Source organism: Onychostoma macrolepis, chromosome 02, assembly GCF_012432095.1.
Source record: "Onychostoma macrolepis isolate SWU-2019 chromosome 02, ASM1243209v1, whole genome shotgun sequence".
NCBI classification, from domain to species: Eukaryota; Metazoa; Chordata; class Actinopteri; order Cypriniformes; family Cyprinidae; genus Onychostoma; species Onychostoma macrolepis.
The window spans coordinates 6,935,444-6,956,241 of record NC_081156.1 but is presented as its reverse complement, the minus strand read 5'-3'; the positions used below and the strand labels follow the sequence as shown (position 1 = coordinate 6,956,241).

The 20,798-nt window shown below is 35.3% G+C and overlaps 2 protein-coding genes across 5 annotated transcripts; one reads left to right on the top strand and one right to left on the bottom strand.

Moving 5' to 3' along the window:
- Window positions 1-313: 313 nt before the first annotated feature.
- guk1a (guanylate kinase 1a) lies at window positions 314-12,386 on the bottom strand. 4 transcript variants are annotated; one of them, XR_009266703.1, is made up of 9 exons: window positions 11,234-11,412; window positions 6,619-6,732; window positions 6,487-6,528; window positions 4,908-5,004; window positions 3,560-3,698; window positions 3,395-3,479; window positions 3,222-3,307; window positions 2,036-2,159; window positions 314-1,942 (listed from the first exon to the last, which is right to left on the bottom strand). XR_009266703.1 is itself a non-coding variant. In XM_058749090.1 (8 exons), the coding sequence occupies exons 1-8, from the start codon at window positions 11,265-11,267 to the stop codon at window positions 2,118-2,120; spliced, it is 639 nt and encodes a 212-aa protein (XP_058605073.1). In that variant the 5' UTR covers window positions 11,268-11,412; the 3' UTR covers window positions 316-2,117. The 4 variants fall into 4 exon arrangements, 3 of the variants coding, with proteins under 3 accessions (XP_058605073.1, XP_058605093.1, XP_058605085.1); XM_058749090.1 differs by having other exon boundaries at window positions 316-2,159; XM_058749110.1 differs by lacking the exon at window positions 11,234-11,412 and adding an exon at window positions 7,944-8,226 and having other exon boundaries at window positions 316-2,159.
- On the top strand, window positions 11,469-18,904 carry c02h1orf35 (chromosome 02 C1orf35 homolog). Its single transcript, XM_058749076.1, has 8 exons — window positions 11,469-11,810; window positions 13,563-13,713; window positions 13,795-13,840; window positions 13,940-14,019; window positions 15,039-15,111; window positions 15,234-15,310; window positions 15,496-15,624; window positions 17,958-18,904. Exons 1-8 carry the CDS (start codon window positions 11,714-11,716, stop codon window positions 18,199-18,201), a joined length of 897 nt encoding a protein of 298 aa, XP_058605059.1. The 5' UTR covers window positions 11,469-11,713; the 3' UTR covers window positions 18,202-18,904.
- Window positions 18,905-20,798: the final 1,894 nt, after the last annotated feature.

Here is a 20,798-nt window from a genome sequence, read left to right as displayed (position 1 = left end):
ATTAACACAGCCAAAATAAAAAAAATTAAACAAGGGTTAACTATTATTAACATAACATCAATATCTTCAAGTACAATACAAAGTTACATTAATAGTATATATATATATATACACACACACACACACACATATATACACACACACACACACACACACACATATATACACACACACACACACATATATATATACATATATACACACACACACATATATACACACACACACACACACACACATATATATATACACACACACACACACACACACACCCCCATCACCCTATATCAGCTCCTGAATTCAAAGTTGCAAATAAGACATTACAATGTATATTTCGACTGATAACTAATCAGACAGTCACGTACTTGACTGTAATGGTGTAGTTTTATTACACTTGCATGGTACATGTAAATATTTCTAGAATACAAAAAAGGAAACGGAGACATTTGGTTTAGACATTGTTTTGAGACATTTCTCAGATTTCACATACACCACAAACATTTGACAGATTTCTTTCAAGGAAATGTTTAAGATGCACCAAGGAATGACATGAAACTCTGCAGTTTTATAAGATTCCCTAGAGACCGCAAACCATGGATTCTAAAGCCAGGCATGACATTCAACCATATTTAAAAATAAAAACATCATAAAAAAAGTAAACTTACACAAGATCGTTCTACATGCCAGAAACAGCTGGTGTCTGGTCATTTGGCTGCTTCTGATTATTTAAAATTGTGCCATTTTATGAAAACCTTTGTTACATTTTGATAAACTTCATGTTTCATTTGTAGGTCTGTACATCACAAGTTATTATATTACATCTTTTTCACACTCAATGGACAATGAGTAACATACAGTACTTTGAAGGTTGGGAGAAAGAAATATAAACGTTCTTCTGATGCAGCCACAGTGTGTGTGCTCCATAGAAAAACATAAGAAAACTCAAAACTATTATTATACATTATACCAGGTGGACTGAAACCACCATTTAGCACATGATTTGAAATTTTTGGAGTATTTTATCATGTGAAATCACTTTCTATACTAACAGTGGGTCTTTTATTATAATAAACGTTTCAATTGCTAATAAGCATAATGATGTAATTTAGGTAAAATTAGGCAAGAAGATCAAATGAATTGTGCATGTAATCTATAGCTTCAGTGAAAAATAATGTATTATTCTGGTATCTATATTATTTGATGGTCACATTTAATATTAACAGGAACAGATCAGAATTGCTGGAAGAATCTGAATATCTACTAAAGATCAGCTGTATAAGACTAAAAGCATCAATAATGTATCCTAAACCTACTTAAGAGACTTGTGGCTGTGTTTATAAGCTGCCCTGCACTAAAAAAAAGTCTGAGTCTGAATCGGCTTTGAACTCTATAAAACTTTCAAAGCTGGTAAACATGTTAAAGTGAAATATCCTTATTTACAAAGCGTAATCTGAGTAATGTGCATGCGGAAAATGATTACGCATTTTAAGACACCAGCAGATGAGACGCAACCATTTCCATCATTTAAGAATTAGGTATTAGTTAACTAATCAAGCTTTACTCGATTTGTACGATGCTAGACGTTCAGATGCAATGATATGAATGAAAGCAGGTGCAACACGCTGCGCAAATGTGCAGATAATAGCTCTGAATGTTAAAATACTGCGAATGGAAAGCTGTGTTGTGTTTGCAACAGCAAAGAATGAGTTGTTATAAAAGATAAGCATAGAAAAAAAATACAAAATAAATTAGTGAACATGCTAGATAGATATATAAAATCTACAACCTGTATTGTCTCTTCCATTGTTATAAAAAATGTGAAAGAAATATCAAAACACAAACATTTCAAAAACAAGGACTTGAGAGTTTAGAGTGTTTCTTGGATGAATCTTCATGTTTCTGACCTTTGGCCCAGGAATTACGTAACGCACGTGGTCATAACCTAAACTCAGAATATATAATATTAGCCTGCACCGTATAGTAATGTATATATACACATGTTTGACGTTCAGCGGTGTTGGAGAATGGACTGAACCTCAGAAAGTCTGTCCTGGGTGGAATGTCGAGGTTTGAACAGGTTCTCCTGAAGCTGGAGGTGAAGAGAGAGGTCGCTGTGGTTAGCAGGACGATTTGTTGGTGTCTCTGACCTTCTGGATTTCCTGTTTGAGGAAGAGAAACTATGAGGAGCTTGCGGAGTGAAATATTCTCACATGAGAGAGAGATCACAGATAAAACTAGATGAAGGAAGACATTAGAGGGATGTTATAATCAATAGGATATAATGGTTCAGACGTCTTTTCATACATGTTAATTTTTTCCTCTGTAAATCTATTTAGAAGAATTAGATTAGATTAGGTACATTGTATTGAAATGACTAAATGAAGAATGTCAATTCTTTTTTTTTTTTGCATTCATGCAATACACTACGGAAGCTTGTTTCCACCATGGCCTAAAAAAATAAAAGATAACTGTGACCTTTAATCTCACAATTCTGACTTTTTTTCTCTGAATTGTGAGATATAATCTTATTGTGAGTCCAATACTGAGGAGGGGAAAAAGTCAGCTCACAATTCTGACAATATAACTCACAACTGTGAGTCTGAATTGTACAATCAATTTTTTATTGTTTTTATCCAGTGGTGGAAACAGGCTTCCATGATACACTCCTATTTGTAATAAAAACAACAACAACTGAACTATGGGAAAATAATCAAATAAACTATAAAATGCATATAGTGTTTGACAGTAATCAATTTTTTTCTCTCTAAATAAAAAATTTTTGTTCATCTGTTCCAAATAAATCCAAAATAAAGTTAAATTACTGGTTTTAACTGAAATGTGTCTGTGTTTATCAGAGGGATGGCTACTAAAAACTACTCACATTGTTATTAGCAGTGCACCCAGATACTGTGATAGAGTGGCGTTTTTGTGTTAGTCAAAATCTCGTACCATTACACTCCTAGGGTCAGATTTACTAACAGCCCGCTCTGACACAAACCCTCTTTTGCATTAAAAAAATACTGTCAGCATTTACTAAAGACACGCTGTGAGACTGACATTAACGCATATGCATCTGTAGGATTTTCCCTTTCAAATGCAAATTTTATGGGAGGAAGTATTTAATTTTACATTGGCGCTTTTATGGGATTGCGGTTTGACTAATTTGCCCCGTTTAGTAAATCTGGCCCCTAGTGATGAACATTCAGACCGGAAAACTTTACCTCAAGAAGAACATCTTTTAATTTCCCATACGCAAAGTCAAGGTCATCATTGATAATCAGCACATCAAATAAACCTGGCTCTTTACCTGAAATATGGATATATAACAGTTAGATGCGAAAACAATCACTGCAGTATTTTATTCAATATAATTAGCATAGGAACGGACACTTACTTATTTCCATGTCAACTTTGGCTGCATGTAAACGTTTTTGTAGACTTTCCTCAGATTCTGTTTTTCTATCCCTTAACCGTTTTTCCTGAAGAAATGAAGTTTTAGATTAAAACGTGAAAAAGACATGTTAATGTAATATTCAGATTGAAATGGATGATTTCTCACCAGGATTTCCATTGACGGAGGCTGGATGGACACATAGATGGGGTTGAGATCGGTTCTCTTGATGTTCTTCACTCCCTGCATGTCAATGTCCAAAATGCAAATCAAATTTTTGGCCTGAACAGCCTGTACAGCTGCTTTACTGTGAACGGGGCAAAAATGATGTTAGTTACAATTACATACAGTATTTCTCTAGTTTGAATATGAGGACAAACATTAGTGATGGGCTGTTCATGACATATGAACGAGGGAGGTAAAGTCATCATTAATGTTCCTCATATCTTTGGCTGCATTATAATGTTTTTCTCATTTGGAATATGATCAAGATAGCATAAGTGGATGTGTTTGGAGAAATTGGCTGTTGAAAATATAATATTTAATGCCACTCTAATCAACTGAATGACTTGACTACATTTGTTTTGATGAACGAGAATGAAAGAGTCAGTAAAATAATCCAATCTTCCCATCACTAACAAACGTGTTATTAAAAAAAAAAAGTTTCCAAACTGCCGTCCTGCAGATTTTAGCTCCAACCCTAATTAACCCTCTGGTGCTGTTCGGTCATTTTTGACAGAACATTTTTATTATTTATCAGAATTGTATGAAACTTGGTAAAGGAAAAGATTCGAAAATGGTCCTGGAAAAAATAAATAAAAATAGCCACACTTGTACTGTTTGCAGTCAAAAATGCCCACACTGGCAATGAATGGGAAGCGAATTTCTTCTAGTGGAAACGTTTGGTACTGCGCCCAAACAAAATCTTACTGAAAACTCATTTTTGATACGTCAACCTCATATTTGAAACACAACTTGTTTAGATATAGGGCTTTGATTTTCACACATTTTGAGAGAAAAACCGTTACATATTTCATATAAAATGTAATTTTTTAAATGCATTTTTCATACTAATATATATATATATATATATATATATTTTTTTTTTTTTCCACTTCAGAAACTATTTTCCAAGTGTCTTTAAAAAGAGACCAAAGCAAAGTCTGTGCTCCAAAGCATTAAAAATTTACATCAGTTTAAGTTGGAAATTTCATTTTCAGGTCTATGCTTAAAAAGTGGTTAACAGATAATAAATGGATCATAACCATTCCATAAATAAAATTTAGTACAATAAAAAACGTTATCAAACTAAAATATCCTACATTCATTTATTGAAAAACAAACACCAGAGGGTCAAACACAGTGTGTTGGAGTTAAACTCTGCAGGATTGGACACTGCTGTTATAGACCATTCAGTAATCACAAACACTTAAGAAATTCTATTAGTACCAAAAGAAGGATGTCAGCGATGTATCTTCACATACGAACACAAGACCCTTAATAAGGAGGACTATACCTTGTTCCATACATGTTCCCTGAAAATTCAGCATTTTCGATAAATTCACCCTTTGCTATGGCCGCCTGCATCACTTCCCTGGTAACGTAATGATAATCTGAAAAAAAGGGGAACTTTTTCAGAAGATGGGTCTCTTGCTGACATAACTTTGACTGATTAGCCAGAATACCAATAGAAACGACAAGAAACTGACAACACAAATTCAAAAAGCATGTATTTGAGTGCTTCATTTACAGCTGCCACCCCATTTTTAGCTCATCAGTGTGTCAATCATATCACATGTTCATGAACTGACTCTGCTGTGTGAATCTCATATGTATAAGAAACTACAGCTAAAGGTCTGCTCTCATTAACACTAATGTTCAGCATAAAAACTCATTTTCACACTCCATTGGTCTCAAAAAAAAAAAAAAACGTGGACAAATGAAAATGCAATTTCACACTTTGTCAGTAGGCAGAATGGAAAAGATATCTCATATCATTTGCTTATCAAAATGTTGATATACCCTATTTGTGTTTGTACTTTATTAATATTCTTAATATACTGTACATGAACAATGGCAGCACTGCATAACTTTCTGTTTCTGACACCTGCTTGTCACAGAGAAGAATAAAAAAAAAAAATATATATATACACACACATGCATGTAGCAAATTAGCTTAAAAGGGAATTGTATATAAATAATTACAATTAATTATGATTAATTACAATTATTTATATCGGCTGACAGTGATAACTGTAGCAGAATTAAATTGCCATCAACTGATCTGGTCGTCCAGCGACCATTCAGTGCAAGTTCATATCAACTCTAAGAAAGGATATTTTCGTGGCCACAGAAAATACTTTAAGTATTAATGCATTACAGCATGTAGCGAGGGTCAAAATCGAAGAGACATTAATTTGCAAGGCAGAACCAGAAACTCATGTAATTTGTGCACACAACTTTTACTAACTAAACGCTAACACACATAACTAATCTAAACAAACATACATACACTCACGCGTACATACAAAAGGGGAGCTAAAGTGGATGAATGAAGCCATTAGAGAAAACAGAATGCAGTTATGGAAAGAGTAAAACCATCAGCGCCATTTATAACGGGGTCTATAGCTTATACTAAATCTCTGTTTAGTTTAGTTAGATGTACCATACTTGCACTTCCACGGCTGTTGACGTGTGTCTGGAATGCAGTCTCGGATGAAAAGTCTTGATGGTTTCAAGGTTTCAATTTTTTTTGCAGATGTGTGCGTGAGCCCTTTAAGGCCTGTGAAGAGTCACACCTCTCAGGATGGGCTTGACCAATGAGAAAGGCTGAATTTCCAAGCGGGAGTTTGGAAATACTGGGCAGGTTTATGACTCTTTGTCTGAGAGCATGTTAATTTGAAAAGGGGTTGGATTGGAAGTTTTATACAAACTATTAACGATTCTTAGGACATTAATATGTAGCTTAGGACATTAATTAATAGCTGTTTATGTAATGAATGTATGTCATTGTTGTGAAAGCATGTCATGCTTGCTGGGTTTTGTTCAGTGAGGATAATGCAAAATATATTTCTGTAGCAGATCAAAAGCCTAACCTTTGCCGTTCTCCTCTCCTGGACGGGGGCTCCGCGTCGTATCTGGAAAAAGATCATTCTTGGTTATTTTGAATTTTTTAGTTTCCACTAAAGAACTGCTGTTCGGCATTTGTACTTCAGTATGTGACTTACGGGAAACGCTGAAGCCAAATACGCCATCAAACTCCTTGAGCAGCTTCTTCAGCAGAGTGCTTTTGCCAGCTCCAGACGGTCCGCTCATCACCACAGGCCTCGGTCCAGCCATCGCTAAATCACACCAGACACAGAGAGAAAGAGGCCTTCAGAAAACCTCAACACACTTTCAGAATTAACTCACTTTTGTTCAAGGATGAGTCTAAACCCTTATCAAACAATTTACTTCGTACTGATCCATTTTTGAAAGTCTCTTATGCTTACCTAGGCTACATTTTTGATCAAAAATACATTAAAAACTGTAATACTGTAAAATATTATTAACAATTTAATTTCTATTTTAATATATTTTAAAATATAATTTATTCCTGTGATGCTGATTTGCTGCTCAATTATTATCAAATGATACAGGCAACCAATTTTTATTTATGGTTTTTATTATCATCAATGTTGAAAAGTTTTTGCTGCTAATTTGTAAAACAAAACATGAGACATTTTTTTTTTTTCAGGATTCTTTGATGAATAGAAAGTTCAAAAGAACAACATTTATTTGAAACAGAAGTGTTAGAAATGTCTTTGTCACTTATGATCAATTAAATGCGTCTTTGCTGAATAACAGTATTAATTTCTATTTTTAATCTTACCCCAAACCTTTGAATGTCATGGTTTGCACATAAAAATATTATAAAAACAGTATCATAAAAACAGAAAATCATGAAAATTCAGCTTTGCCATCAGAGAAATAAATTACATTTGAAAATAAATTGAAATAGAAAACAGATCTTTTAAATTGTAATAATATTTCACAATATTATATTATGTTTTACTGTATTTTTGATTAAAACAAATTTAGCCTTAGTGTGCATAAAATACTTTTTTTTTTTCCTCAAAAAATTAGAATATTTTGAACTTCTATAACTACATATAAGGGTGGACATGGATTTTTTCCCCACAGCATCTATCTCAACATGTTCCAACAGGCCTGGAGCACAACAGCTCGTTATCTCTGAATGGAGCTAATGAAATCAGATGAGGCAATCCACGGAGGACTTTTTAACGACTGTGATAGTGGAAGACTACAGATCCTGTATTGAGTCATTACATTCAGCTGAACCACATTTTCTAACCAAATTTTTTCCTAAACAAAATCAATACAGAAACTTACACGTTAGTCTCTTTCATTAAACAACTTCTTTAGCATGAACTGCAAACACTGCTCTCCTAAGTTTATATTTAAGCATTCAAACAATATTTATTATAATACATGATTAATAACAACAACTAAATTTGCATCACCATGCAAGCTCTGTCTGTGCACTGCTTACCTTGCTCAAGTGTTAACGTGTCACTTTGGTGCGTGTAACTGAAACTGAAAACATGCACAGTAGCACTCTGATCTGAATGCGTGTGTGTGTGCCTTTAGATAATATCACGCTCCAATCAGCTCGCTGCACACCAAACCCGTCACACCCAACCCCGCCTTCTTTACACAAGTTACTGCCATGGTATCAAAACGTTACAGCATACTGACTCAGCACTGAGAAACACTTCTGCTTAGCACTTACGAAAAACAAACAAAAACACCAACACTTGTAAATTATGATATTTCCCATAAAGCAACTGAATTATTCAAATAATTAATTCTAAATAATTAAATAAAATAACTACAAATGGGTGGATAAACTTCTAATGAAAATAAAAATTCTGTCATTAATTACTCATCCTCAAATTGCTTCAAACCTGTATGAATCTCTTTCTTTTGCTGAATACAAAGGAAGATTTTCTGAAGAATGTTAGCAACCAATCACTTCACGGTATTTTCTATAGAAGTCAATAGGGACCAGCAACTGACTGGTTACAACATTCTTCAAAATATCTTCTTTTGTGTTCGACAGATACATTTTTGGGTGAACTATCCCTTTAAACACTAGTAGGCCCTTCCCTTAACTAAAAAAAAAAAAGAACAGAAAATTGCAAGTCAGCAAGTTTTAGTATTTATTCTCCTTATCCAGTCCTATGCAAAGCATGCTGGGAACTAGAAATCCACTGCTTAATTATTAAAGAATCAATGAATGCAGAAATTTCAATTTAAATTACACCCAATATTAAGATAATGTAATAAGATAAGCAATTATTCATTGATCGTCACAATGCCAACAGAGCTCATCAACATAACGTATTTGTGATTATGATAAATTATTACTTTGACTGGAGTAATATTTCATTGGGGGCATTTAATCTTAAATACATGATTAGTGTACTGTGTCCACCACTGCATATAATTAATAACTAACAAACAACAGCATCACAATGCAGGACATTGAACGCAACCATGCAAGATCCTAAAATAGCATCTTTGATTTAAAATAGCCTTGTGTCTTATTCCAGCGAGCGCTGAAGTGACGTCTCAGAGCAAACACAGCTGTGACTGACATAAGGCACTTGAAGGTAATGGGCTTGGAAGTCCAAACGGCTCCTTTTCAGTGTCAAAATCAGAGCCACAGGTCACAAAATAGTGTTTACATGCCCACCGCATTCAAGCCAGTTCTTGCACTTTGCACTCTTTCTTGTTTCATAGCTTTCGGAAAGCGATGCAAGCCCTAAAAAAATCTGCCGAAAATTCATTTTTGTATCATTGCACTTAAACCCTCTCCTTTAACACTCTGTGCTATTCACATTTCTATTCAAGTATTCAGTTAAATAGGGACCAATTGAAGCCTGAACAAAGAATATGCACCATCTACATTGCTGCATTCTTCACTACAGCTGGACGGCACAAAACAGCCGTAATCACACGCAAGCGACAATACCATTTTAAAAATATGTCATGCTGAGAGAAAAAACTATTCAACAACACTGTTTCAGCCTCTCGATAACAAACTGTCATGAGATGTATAATTAAACACATACTCATAATAAAGGAGCTGCACGTGTGACATCCACAGCTTAATGCAAGTCATACGGTGCGACCCCTTGCCATGTGACTGATTTTGGCTGCCGCTCTGGTCTAGTAGCTTAAAGAATCTAATGTTGTGTGCTGTGTATCTTCTGTACTCGTCAGTCAGAGATAAGACATGCTCTACATTTCAAAGTCTTCAAGGTCAAAAGATGATTTCTCAGAACTCAAATGGATGCTTCCTAATTTCCTCGCTCCTCCGTCCTTCAGGCTGTGACCCATAAATCGATGATAAAAAAAAGCACTGCGAGGAAGCGAGGAACCTGAATAACCTCCCCTTCATCTGTCACAATCATTTTAATTTATGTTTTGCCTTTGCAGTTCAAATAAACCTTACATTTCACATGGCATCTTGCTTTTTTAACGGTCATATTGTGCCATTTTGACGTGGAGAGGATTTACTTTTTAACTCTTACTGCATTGGACTAAAGCTTGCTTTTTGTACTTTTTTGGGAATTTCCCACCACCTTGTTACACTTGTGGTGTTACCAGCGAAACATGACCGGACTAAATTGCTTGTAAATTTCTCATTATGCTATATTATCACCAAATCTCGGATTTAATCTTTCTGTCAACTTGTTTTCTTTCAATTAGCACAGGTTTTTTTTTTTGGAACTGATTGTTCATATGCCTCACTGATTGGAAATTGCATCTCATCTCATTTTTTGAATGAAAAAGGCCTTATTTGTGTATAATTCTGGCAATATTCATGGAGATGCATAAGCCCAGATCACCAAATTTTCATGACTTTCAGTACAGCACAAGGGTTAATTTTTTTATTTATTTATTTTATTTTTTCCAAACAACTTTTGGGCAGAAATCCCTCAAGTGATCAAGAATTGTCCAAAATAAAAATAAACTTTCCTGCAATTCCTCTGTGCTCAGTTTCACTCCTTAATGTACTTTCTTCACATCTTACTTGGGAGGAGACGAGTGCGAGAAAAGTAATCAAGCATGCACAATTTAAGAAATTAGCAGCAGTGTTTTTTTCATTTGCCTTTGCTTGTTATAACTGTTTGATCGCTGAATGTTTTTTTCAGACTATGCAGATAACTCATGCACTTCTGTCATCTTCCTTCTTTTCCCTGCCTGGATAGAAACATTTTTCATATTTCCTGATTTAGACATCTAACTCCTTCCACTGAAGCACACAAGATGCTCTTTGGAACATTCTCTAATTATGCCGGAACACATTAACATTCTTAAATTAATGTTCATTTTTAAATGTTAGTTTGTTATTAAATTTATTTTATATTAAATGAGAAAAAATGCAAACCAGAATTATTTTACACTAGTAGTTTCAAGCAGACTGGACTGGACTGTACATCCACATGCAGCTTCCATATTTTCAAAGCCACAGATACAATCATAAACCCAACTATAAATAAATCTATCCAGGCACAACGTTGTATTGTTATTTAAACTTGTACACGAGATACTGCACAATGCATTACACATGTATTACATGCATATGATTAAAGCATAAGCAGCAGGGTCACTCTGAAACATACCGAACGCGATGCATCAAATCAGCTATAAGAGTAAAAGCATAAAATGAAGAATCAACATTATAGTAGCACTTCACAACTTCTTTACTGTATCCTCAACAAAGAAAGATGATGCAACTAGCGATATGATTTAAAGCTCGTTTCAACTCACCTGAAAAAAACCTGGAGATAAACCTCACATACATCGGGAAAAAAGTGATCAAATACGGGGAGAATGTCTTTCTCCCTTCGCCTCTTATGTTCCTCTCTCGCTCAGGTGACTGGGTTTCGCATGAGAGCCATTACTGATGCGTCGAAGGCGTCATCAGAAGGCGACGCGCGCCTCGTAGATCTTTAGAACATCCGGGTACTGAACCCGCACATGATATTGACATCGCATATTCTTTCAGGGAAACGCCTCACGAACAATTTAAAGAAAAGAAACAGTTTTGTCATGTCGTACTGAATAGAACTTGATCGACGCGACAGTGTTTGTGCTGATTAAAAAAGCGCTTCACGTCACATTTAGAATATAAAAGCAGACGGGTTCCCGGATGTTGTGGAAAACCAAGGCCTGATTGTTCTGCAGCACACGTGTGAAACATCTCAGGGCTTTCAGGAGAGTAGAAGTGTGTCTGGATGAGCAGAAGTCATGTTCGGCTCATCGAGATCTGGAGGCGTTAGAGGGGGTCAGGACCAGTTCAACTGGGACGACGTGAAGGTGGATAAACACAGAGAGAACTATTTGGGTGAGTATGGAGCTAGCAGCTCGAACTAGCCGCGGCTAGCAACACAATCTACACTATTATTGTGTAAAACGATTCCCGATTATATTCATATAACGTTAAGCACACTTATTTTGCACTTTACACACTTGAATTTATTAATAATTGCCGATTAGAGCTCATGTAACTGGTTTGTGCTAACATTTTGTAGTTCACAGGCTTGATAAACCTAATATTCAGAACGGTGACTGAGTAGTTGTGTAGCTTGATTGCATTTCTGTAAAGATATTACTAATCCATGATGGTAGATTGTCTTCTGGGCTATAAATGTCTCTTCGCTGAATAAAGTTTTTCGCATTTGTAGCGTAAATGCAGACATTCCTACCTTTTTCCTTGGTGTGGTCTCTCATTACATCGTCTGCTTGTTTTATGTGTCGGACGCAGCTGTGGTTTTGCAGGAGTGGACGTGCTGAACTTTCTAGTTAAAGTGCCCAGAGTGGCATGAGACGTGGTCGCAGCTCGGTACTTTACAAGTCCTACTATGGCGAAGGCGGGGCTTCTGAATATTAATAAGGTCTTGTAGGCGTTGCGTGGTAACCTGCTTCGAGCGTCCCACTAGAGCGCATGCGCAGCTCATTAATATTGCTGAAGCGCAGGCCAGGGATATGAATATTTAATTCGCCGTGCTGACGTCAGCGAGGCCTACTGGGCAAACGTGACGCAACCTGTTTAATATTCATAAGAAAACATCGTCATAGTAGGATTCCTAATTTGATGTACCGTTTTTTTTTTTTTTTTTGACAAGACATTCAACTGACCTTTCATTTTATTTACACAGTTGCCTGCTTATCTTTTCTCTACAGTCAGAAGGTCAGCATGAGTTTGGTATATTGATTCAGCGCTTCCAAAACTGAAACTAATATTAGAACTATTAACTATTTTTTTGTTGTTGTTGCTTTAAATAAAATAAAATAAACGTTAACTGAAATAAAATATAAAAACATTTTTATTTCCACTAGTTGCCAACATTTCTAATTTTTATTTAGTTTAACTTTAGGCATTAGTCAACTTGATGTAATAAAATAAGTAAAACTGAAATATAAATGTATAAAAAAACGAAAACACTAAAAATGACAAAACACACAACAAAATCACTAAAACATGAACTAAAATTAATTAAAAATGGAAAAATAACAACTGATTCAAAATATTAATAAAATAATATTTTTTAAAATATAAATTAATGAAAACTAATAGGTTTTAATATATTATTTTCTTGACAGTTAAGCAAAATTTCCACTAAATTCTAATTATTCTAATGCAAATAAATAATAATTCTATTATTATTCTAAATTAAAAAACAAAAACACAAAAAAAAAAAAGCTTGATTGGGTTTGTAGGTAAACTCTTCAGGATAGTGGGTCCCCAGGAACAGGGTTGAAGACCTCTGATGTAAATTAAATTTAGTACAACCAATATTACAATTATGTAAAAATAAAAAAGTAAACATTTTCAATAATTTAATAATTCTAACAGTCTAATCTTTGATACTATAGTATTTTTCAACATTGTAGTACTGAGAATGAGATTAATGTGCTTTACAGTGATGAAAAGTGCTGACAAATGTGCTTAATTTTCATGAAAATCGTGACAGTGCAAAACTCCTAATGGTCCTGAATGTTTCTTTTTCCTTAAGCTAAATATAAATATGATGAAATATGACTTGTGTTAGATTTACCCAAGGTCTTGTGTTGATTTTTTTTTCTTTTCCTTCAGGGAATTCCCTCATGGCACCGGTGGGCCGGTGGCAGAAAGGGAAGGATTTGACGTGGTACGCCAAAGATAAGAAGGGTGGCGCATCTCTGTCTAAAGAGCAGGAGATGGCAGCGGTACGGGAGGCGGAGCAGGAGGCCATGTTAGCAGCGCTGTAAGTGTGATTGATTCATCAGGGAAGTGCAGAAGAAAATGAGCTAACATCTCAAATGTTATGTATTTTTGTCTATTTTAGAGGTCATAAAACAGTCAAGAGACAACCAACCGGCCTTACCAAAGAGGTTTGCATTCGTAATCATCCAAACAAGAACATTTCAGTGATTTGTAGCATTTCTCTTTGCTGTTTCTGAAGCATATTTGTCCCGCTGTGGTTGCTGCAGGATCTTGCGGATGTGTGCCGGAGGGAAGGGGAGGCGGATGAACGGGACGTGGACAGGGTCTCTGGGCTCGGAAGCTCCAGGTAAAGCCAGTGCTGTATATGTGTACAGGCTTCATGACAAGTTTGCTTGATCTAGACCTCTCTTTACCTGTTAAAGATACAGTAAAGGTGTTCCAAGTAACATATTTATTAGGGTATTTGTATGGTGGAGTGTATAATACTTCACAAGTTAAACTGCTGAAGATTGTTTTTGTCCCGCTTTGTTATTATCGCAATGTCAAACATCGCAATTTCAGATTCGGTCCCTCATTTTAATATGGTTTTCACTTCTGAAACATTGCACTGTGTACATTGCAGCATGAAAAATAAAACTTTGATTTGGATTATGGATGGTTTATGCAATTTAATTGGCATTTGCATTGAAATAACAGGATTTCAAAGAAATTCAACATAGGTGATGCATTCTGGGAATGTTCTTCCACCCTTGTCCACAAATTAATGTTCCATCTATCTATCCATCTGTAAGGCCTATTTTTTTTTTCACTTTTTTAATCTTTCAAACAGTGCATTGACAAGCCAAGATTCAAAGTTTGTCTTGAGAAAACGTAATGCAAATAAATATAATTCTCATTACAGGAATGCATAGTTTTTTTTTTTTTTGCATTTGACATAAATGCATTACAACCAATATTACAATAAAGTGAAAATACAATTTAGATAATATTTATAACGCTTTGATAATGTAATATTTTTCAACATTATAGTATTATAGTATGCCGAGAATGAAATGTATGTGCTTTACAGTGATTAAAAAAAGTGCAGAAAAATAGGTAAAAGCAAAAAATGACTTTGTACACTTGGTACTGAACAATATACCACGAGTACACAAGGTCTGACAATATTGTTAATAAATATTTGAATGAGCACGTCTATTATATTCAGAGCCCACAAGAGAAATGCAAAAACTTTTGAAATGCATATTGATGAAAATCGCTACAGTTTGAGAAACAGCACTAGTTTGTGACTAGCTCTTCTAGTATTATATGTTACTTTCATTTATAAATGCAATATTATGAGATTCTGGTGTTTTTCATCATCAGGGCTGGCCCGAGAGGAATGGTGCTTTCCAAACAAGAGAAAGAAGCAGTAAAAATGGGTTTGCCAGTTTTCACGGTACATAGACATAAATAATTAGTTTTGATGCTAATTTGAATATGAGAGTGTGTCATGGTTTTAATATCTCAACAATATTACAAGCACCGTAAATCACTGATCTTGTATTGATTTATTGTCAGCACCACAAAGCTGATAGTTCGCAAGAAGCCAGTAAGAAGCCTGAGGAAGCCCACAGACCTGATAAAGAAGATAAAAGGTATAATATATGTGTGTTTGTGTGGTGTAAAAGCAAGAATATATTTAATACCAGTTATGGCCAAACATTGTGGAAGATTTTTAAACATGGAAAAGAAGAAACATGATTATTCATGACTACAAAAAAAAAGGGACACTACTGACAAAGACCACGGTATCTAAGTTGAGTACTGATATTAATTACAGATCTGACAGAAAAAAGAAGAGTAAAAAGGAAAAGAAAAGCAAGAAGGAAAAAAAGAAGAAAAAAGAGAAGACGAAGCACAGAAGCAGAAGTGACTCTTCAGATTCAGACTCCGAAAGCTGCAGTAAAAGGTAAACGGTCTGTAGTTTTCCCTCGTGTCAGTAAACTAAAGTAAATACCTTTATTATGTTTTGTTGTCTCTAAATTGTGAACCTAGAGAATTAGTTTTCCTTCTCTGAGGTATAACGCAGTTTGTTCACAAGAGGGCGCTGTAACACAGTTTTATTGGTTTTAGTTCATTACATCTTTTAATTAGAGTTTCCTCTTTAATTCTTATTAGATAGTTTTTTGAGACAGTGGTATAACTGTGTTTGCTTTGAAGAAAATGATCACAATTTGGCTTTATTCAAAATGTAGTGAGCTGTTTGCTAAAGTATTATTTATTTAGTTATTTACACTGCAAAGCAATTTGCAAATAAGACTAATATAAAAAGATTTGAACAAAAATGTTACAATCTTAGTTAGTAATGTTTTAGATTTTAGGTAATTTGTTCTGACTACTTTTTGATTATTTCTAGACTTTTTACCGAACTCATTTATCACAGATTTAAATGGGATTATTGTGTTCCATGTTGATATATATAAAGAACAAAGAGAAAGAAAATATATTCCATTCTTTATCAGCATCATAAAGTGCATTTAACGTTGCATTATTCCAGGGTTTTCTAGGCTGGGGTTAATGGAAGAATTGCAGGCAGTTTGTGAGTTGATGAAAAGCTAATAATTAAAATAAAGAAATTCTTTTAAAATGTAAACAATCAAAATAAAACACTTGAATGCTAAAACTAGAAGTTTTATTTGCTTGCCTGCATCATGTCAGTGTGAACATCACAGAACAGTGAATGTGAATGTGTTGTTAAAATATTGTTTGTTCATATATGCAGGAATTCCCGAACCCCTTTGCCATAAAATATCAGTCCCCCTAAGATGAAGTTAATACACATGAATACATCAGTGACATTACATGGCCAAAATATTTTTGTCTCCAACTAGTGGCTGGTGTGTGCAATTCCACTGAGAGACTTTCTGGATGTATAGAAGTGTTAGGATTTCTTTGGAAATGGAAAAATTAAATGAGAAAAAAGAATTAGGGAGAATCAAAAAATTGTGATTAATTTAATACCATTGTGTGAATAGTATGTAATCCATTAAGCTATAAAAAAGTATTTAGCACATTTTAAAATCTAATTACAAGCACTTAATTTCTAGAATGTGATTACATAATCCAGATTACATGAGTTACTATACAGCACTGGTATACAATTTTGTATATAGAAATATTAAATTATTTAACATAATTAAAAATATGAAAGTAAAATGGCCAGTAGGTGACAATAAATTACTTTCATAATGAGTTTGAATAATTCATTCAAGCATTTCATTCAAAACGCTGATTCATTTAGTAACGAAGCAAGTGAACATCTTTAAAAATGGGACACGGGTATTTTCACGAGTATATTGTAGCTATATGCAGTCAAGGGAAGGCGGATGGGAAAGTGGTCTTTTGGCATCCCCATGTTTTCCTGTTCTTTTTAAATGATCACCTTTCAGTCGGGGTTCAAGAGCTACAGGCGTTTCATTTTGGGTTTGTCTTTTTTTTTTTTTTTTTTAATTTTGGGGGTCTTGGTTAATGAGTTAAGTATATTTTTTAATATTGGAATAAATTTCTCTTACTTTGTGGATTAGTTCGTACCAATCTAACGACCCATAGAGAAATTAACTAATGAAAACTACCGTTATTTTATCTGTTCTGTCAAATATTGCGCTGCAAGCATCAGTGACGGCTTTAACTTGCCCATGCTGGCAAGTGATCATGGTATATGCGAGATGATCACATCTGGTGTGCATTAAAGTCAAAGAACCACCCAACATGTATTATAAATAGTTTTTATATGTGCCTATACAAAACCTGAGGGACAACTGTGTCACTGAAAGCGATCAGTAATGGAATCAGTCCAGTTTGGGTGGGTATTAATGTAAACACAGATATCGGATACGAGTTGTGTCTTAAGTGAATGTAAACAGAGGGAAACCAAAAACTGGATTTGTGCATTAAGCTTTGCAATTTCAGTTTGCTTGAAATTGCCTTTACGTATGTCCCTTAAATGACAGTTTTACAATGTCTGCTTTTTAATTGAGTTCAAACTAATGAATAAAAAATGTTAAAGTTAATATTATATAGTTGTTTTAGTGAGAAAGCATTCTCTTGACACTTTTCCTGATGTGAAATGTGCCCTAACTTATAGAATGACTCTTATATTCACATTATGCCTCTGTGACAGAAGACGAGGACAGTCTCTTCCTCATAGTCCATGTCTGACTTATGGTTTCCCCTCAATCGGAACCAAACTTCCCATGCTCTCCAGGAATAAATGATTGTCTAGGTGTGTTTTGTGCTCCCCAGGCGGAGAAAAGATCCCCGGGACCAGCATGGTCCTAATCCATCAAGGAGCAGTCAGAGTGGAGCCGCAGCCCGTGACAGCCATTCAGGAGGGGGGCCAAAGGCCGACCACAGGACCCTGACCCCCCCGCACCAGCACCGCCGCCGCCGGCACGACTCGGACTCGTCCTCTGACGGCCACCGCGCTGGCCGCGGCTCCCCGGCACACAGCTACCGGCGGCGCCATGATAGCAGCTCAGACGACTGATGCCCCGCTATCCACACCTCCTCACCCTGAGAACGGATCCGGTTGCCTCTTTGTCAGACTCTGGACAACTCAGGCCACAAGACATGGCAGACGTGTGAAAATCTGTGTGTGTGGCAGACTGATGAGGATTTCTGGGTGCATTACACTTATCCTGTAAATGTAGAGTAAAACACTGTTGGATTTGGTGTGTACAGTACTCATTCTGGACACAAAGTGCAACTGCATTTCCTTTAGTAACTTTTTAAGGTTGCTTCTCAGGAAATATGTCTTTGGTCACATTTCATCAAATTTTGGCTCAAGAAAATGAAGCTTGATTAAGGCTATTCAAATTGATCATCAACATTTTTGACATAATTTCCCCCCAAAATACTTGATTAAAAATGATTAAAACGCAATTTGTTGTACTGAATTTGTGCTAATTCAAAAAAAAAAAAAAAAAAAAAAGGATTTAAAAAAAAAAAATGTATTATAGCAATCAGAAAAAAATAGAATCAAAATTTGAAACAACAAAAAAATAAATTTGGAGGTAAAATTAGGAAACAATTGTCATGAAAATAATATCACAATGCAAAAAAATTTTAGTAGTCGTAAATATAGGCTTTGAAATCTAATTTTTTTGTCTTTGATGCATAAAGAGAAAACGCAGCAGACGTGAACACTTTTTATTCTTGTATATGTTTAGTGCAATAAACCGTTTTTTTTTACAACAGTGTCATTGAATCATCAATTCACCGCAACACCTCAAACTTTTGAAAATGGGTTTCAAAGTGCAAGTTTCTAAAAACGATACAGTTATCATATCTGTGTAAAGTATGAAAATGCAAATGTTATGTGAAACTGAAAACAGTGATGTATTGCACGTGCTGATTATATGTTTGCGTTGTTTCTTTACTAAGTGACATCGCCACCTACTGGTCTGGAGTGCACAATACAGCGTTTTTAGTGGTTTTCTCAGATCTATGTGAACAGGGATCATTTTGACGACGTTGTCTGCATGCGAAAAACACAAAGGAAAAACTTTTTTAGCACATATGTCATTGCAGCAGACTAATAAGGATTTCTAAGTAAAAACTTAGCGCCCAGACTAATTGGTGTATACAGTGCTCTCATTCTGGAAAGTGTGACTGCGTTTTGTTTAGTAACTGTACTTTTTAAGGTTAAATCTCAGGAAATCTGTCCAAAACATGTCTTGGGTCATATTTCATCAAATTTGGCTAAAGAAAATTAAGCTTGTTTTAGGCTATTAAAATTGACCAACAACATTTTTGATGTCATTTTCCCCTAAAATACTGAAATAAAGTGATTAATATGCCATTTGTTGCATAACAGTGTTTGAATATGTGCTAATTCTGGTTATAAAAATCTATATTTTATTACAGAAATCAGAATCACAGAGGAAAATTTGGAATTCAAAAGTATTGTATTACAATTAGAAATTCGGGGGTTAAAAAGAGGAAAATTGTTTTAAATTATAAGCATTAAAATCTAATTTATTTTTTTTAATTCATAAAGAAAATGTGAAATGTCATGCATAATGCCATTTCCTTTAGTAACTCTTCTTTTTAGTGTTAAATCTCAGTTAAACTGTCAAAAACATGTTTTGGGTCACAATCCATCAAAAACAGAAGCTGGTTTTAGGCTATTGATTATATTAAATTGACCATCAATGCTTTTTGACATCACTTTCCCCCCAAATACTCAAATAAAACAATTAATAAGCCGTTGTACTGCTGTTTGAATTTGTGGCAATTCTGATTTTAAAACACTTTCTCTTTTGTTACAGAAATCAGAATCAACAGAGGAAAATTCGGAATGACAGAAAAGTATTATGTAGATTTGCTGTAAAATTTGACATGAAAATGATATTGCAATGCAAAAACTGTCAACAGTTCTATCTATAGGCTTTAAAATATAATCTTTTTTCCTTTGAAATGATTGAAGGTGAAATGTACCTTAGACACGTCTCGTCTTCAATGCATAAAGAGAAAACAGTGTATATGACCTGATTATAGCAGACACAATCACTTTTTAGTGAAATAAACGGTGTTTTTATAACGTGGGGTCGTCGACTCACTTATGCACCTCAACACCTCAATCCTTCAGATATTGTTTTCTCAATCTGTTTTGTTCTTATGTCGAGTGCTGCTTCCTGACTGTTGGAATGTACTCCTGTCGCTATAATAGAGCGGAGTGTTTGCATTTGCATTGAGTTTGCTGTGAAAGGCGGCATTCTGTTGGCTGGCACCTGGGGCCGTGCGAGAAAAGAGCAAAGCGCAGACAAAAGACAAGTGCAAAAATCCAGGCCCAGGGATGGCCTGAGCGCCACACACAAACCCCAAGCCGCTGGAGCAGCAGGAGTGGGCTGAACAAAAGCCACCCTGTAAGAGAGCCGGCCAAAGGGAGCGGAGGAGAGCAGCACCCCTCCTTTTCCCACCATCATGCCTTCCCTGCCATGTATTACTGGCTTGGCTGCATTATCCATGGCAGCCTAATCGGGCCAAAGGAACGTTGTCCTAGATTGCTTTCCCTCCCCCTCGTTGGGCCGAGCGCCCCGGCGCCTGATTCCAGGCTGCTGACCCCGCAGGCCCGGCCGATCC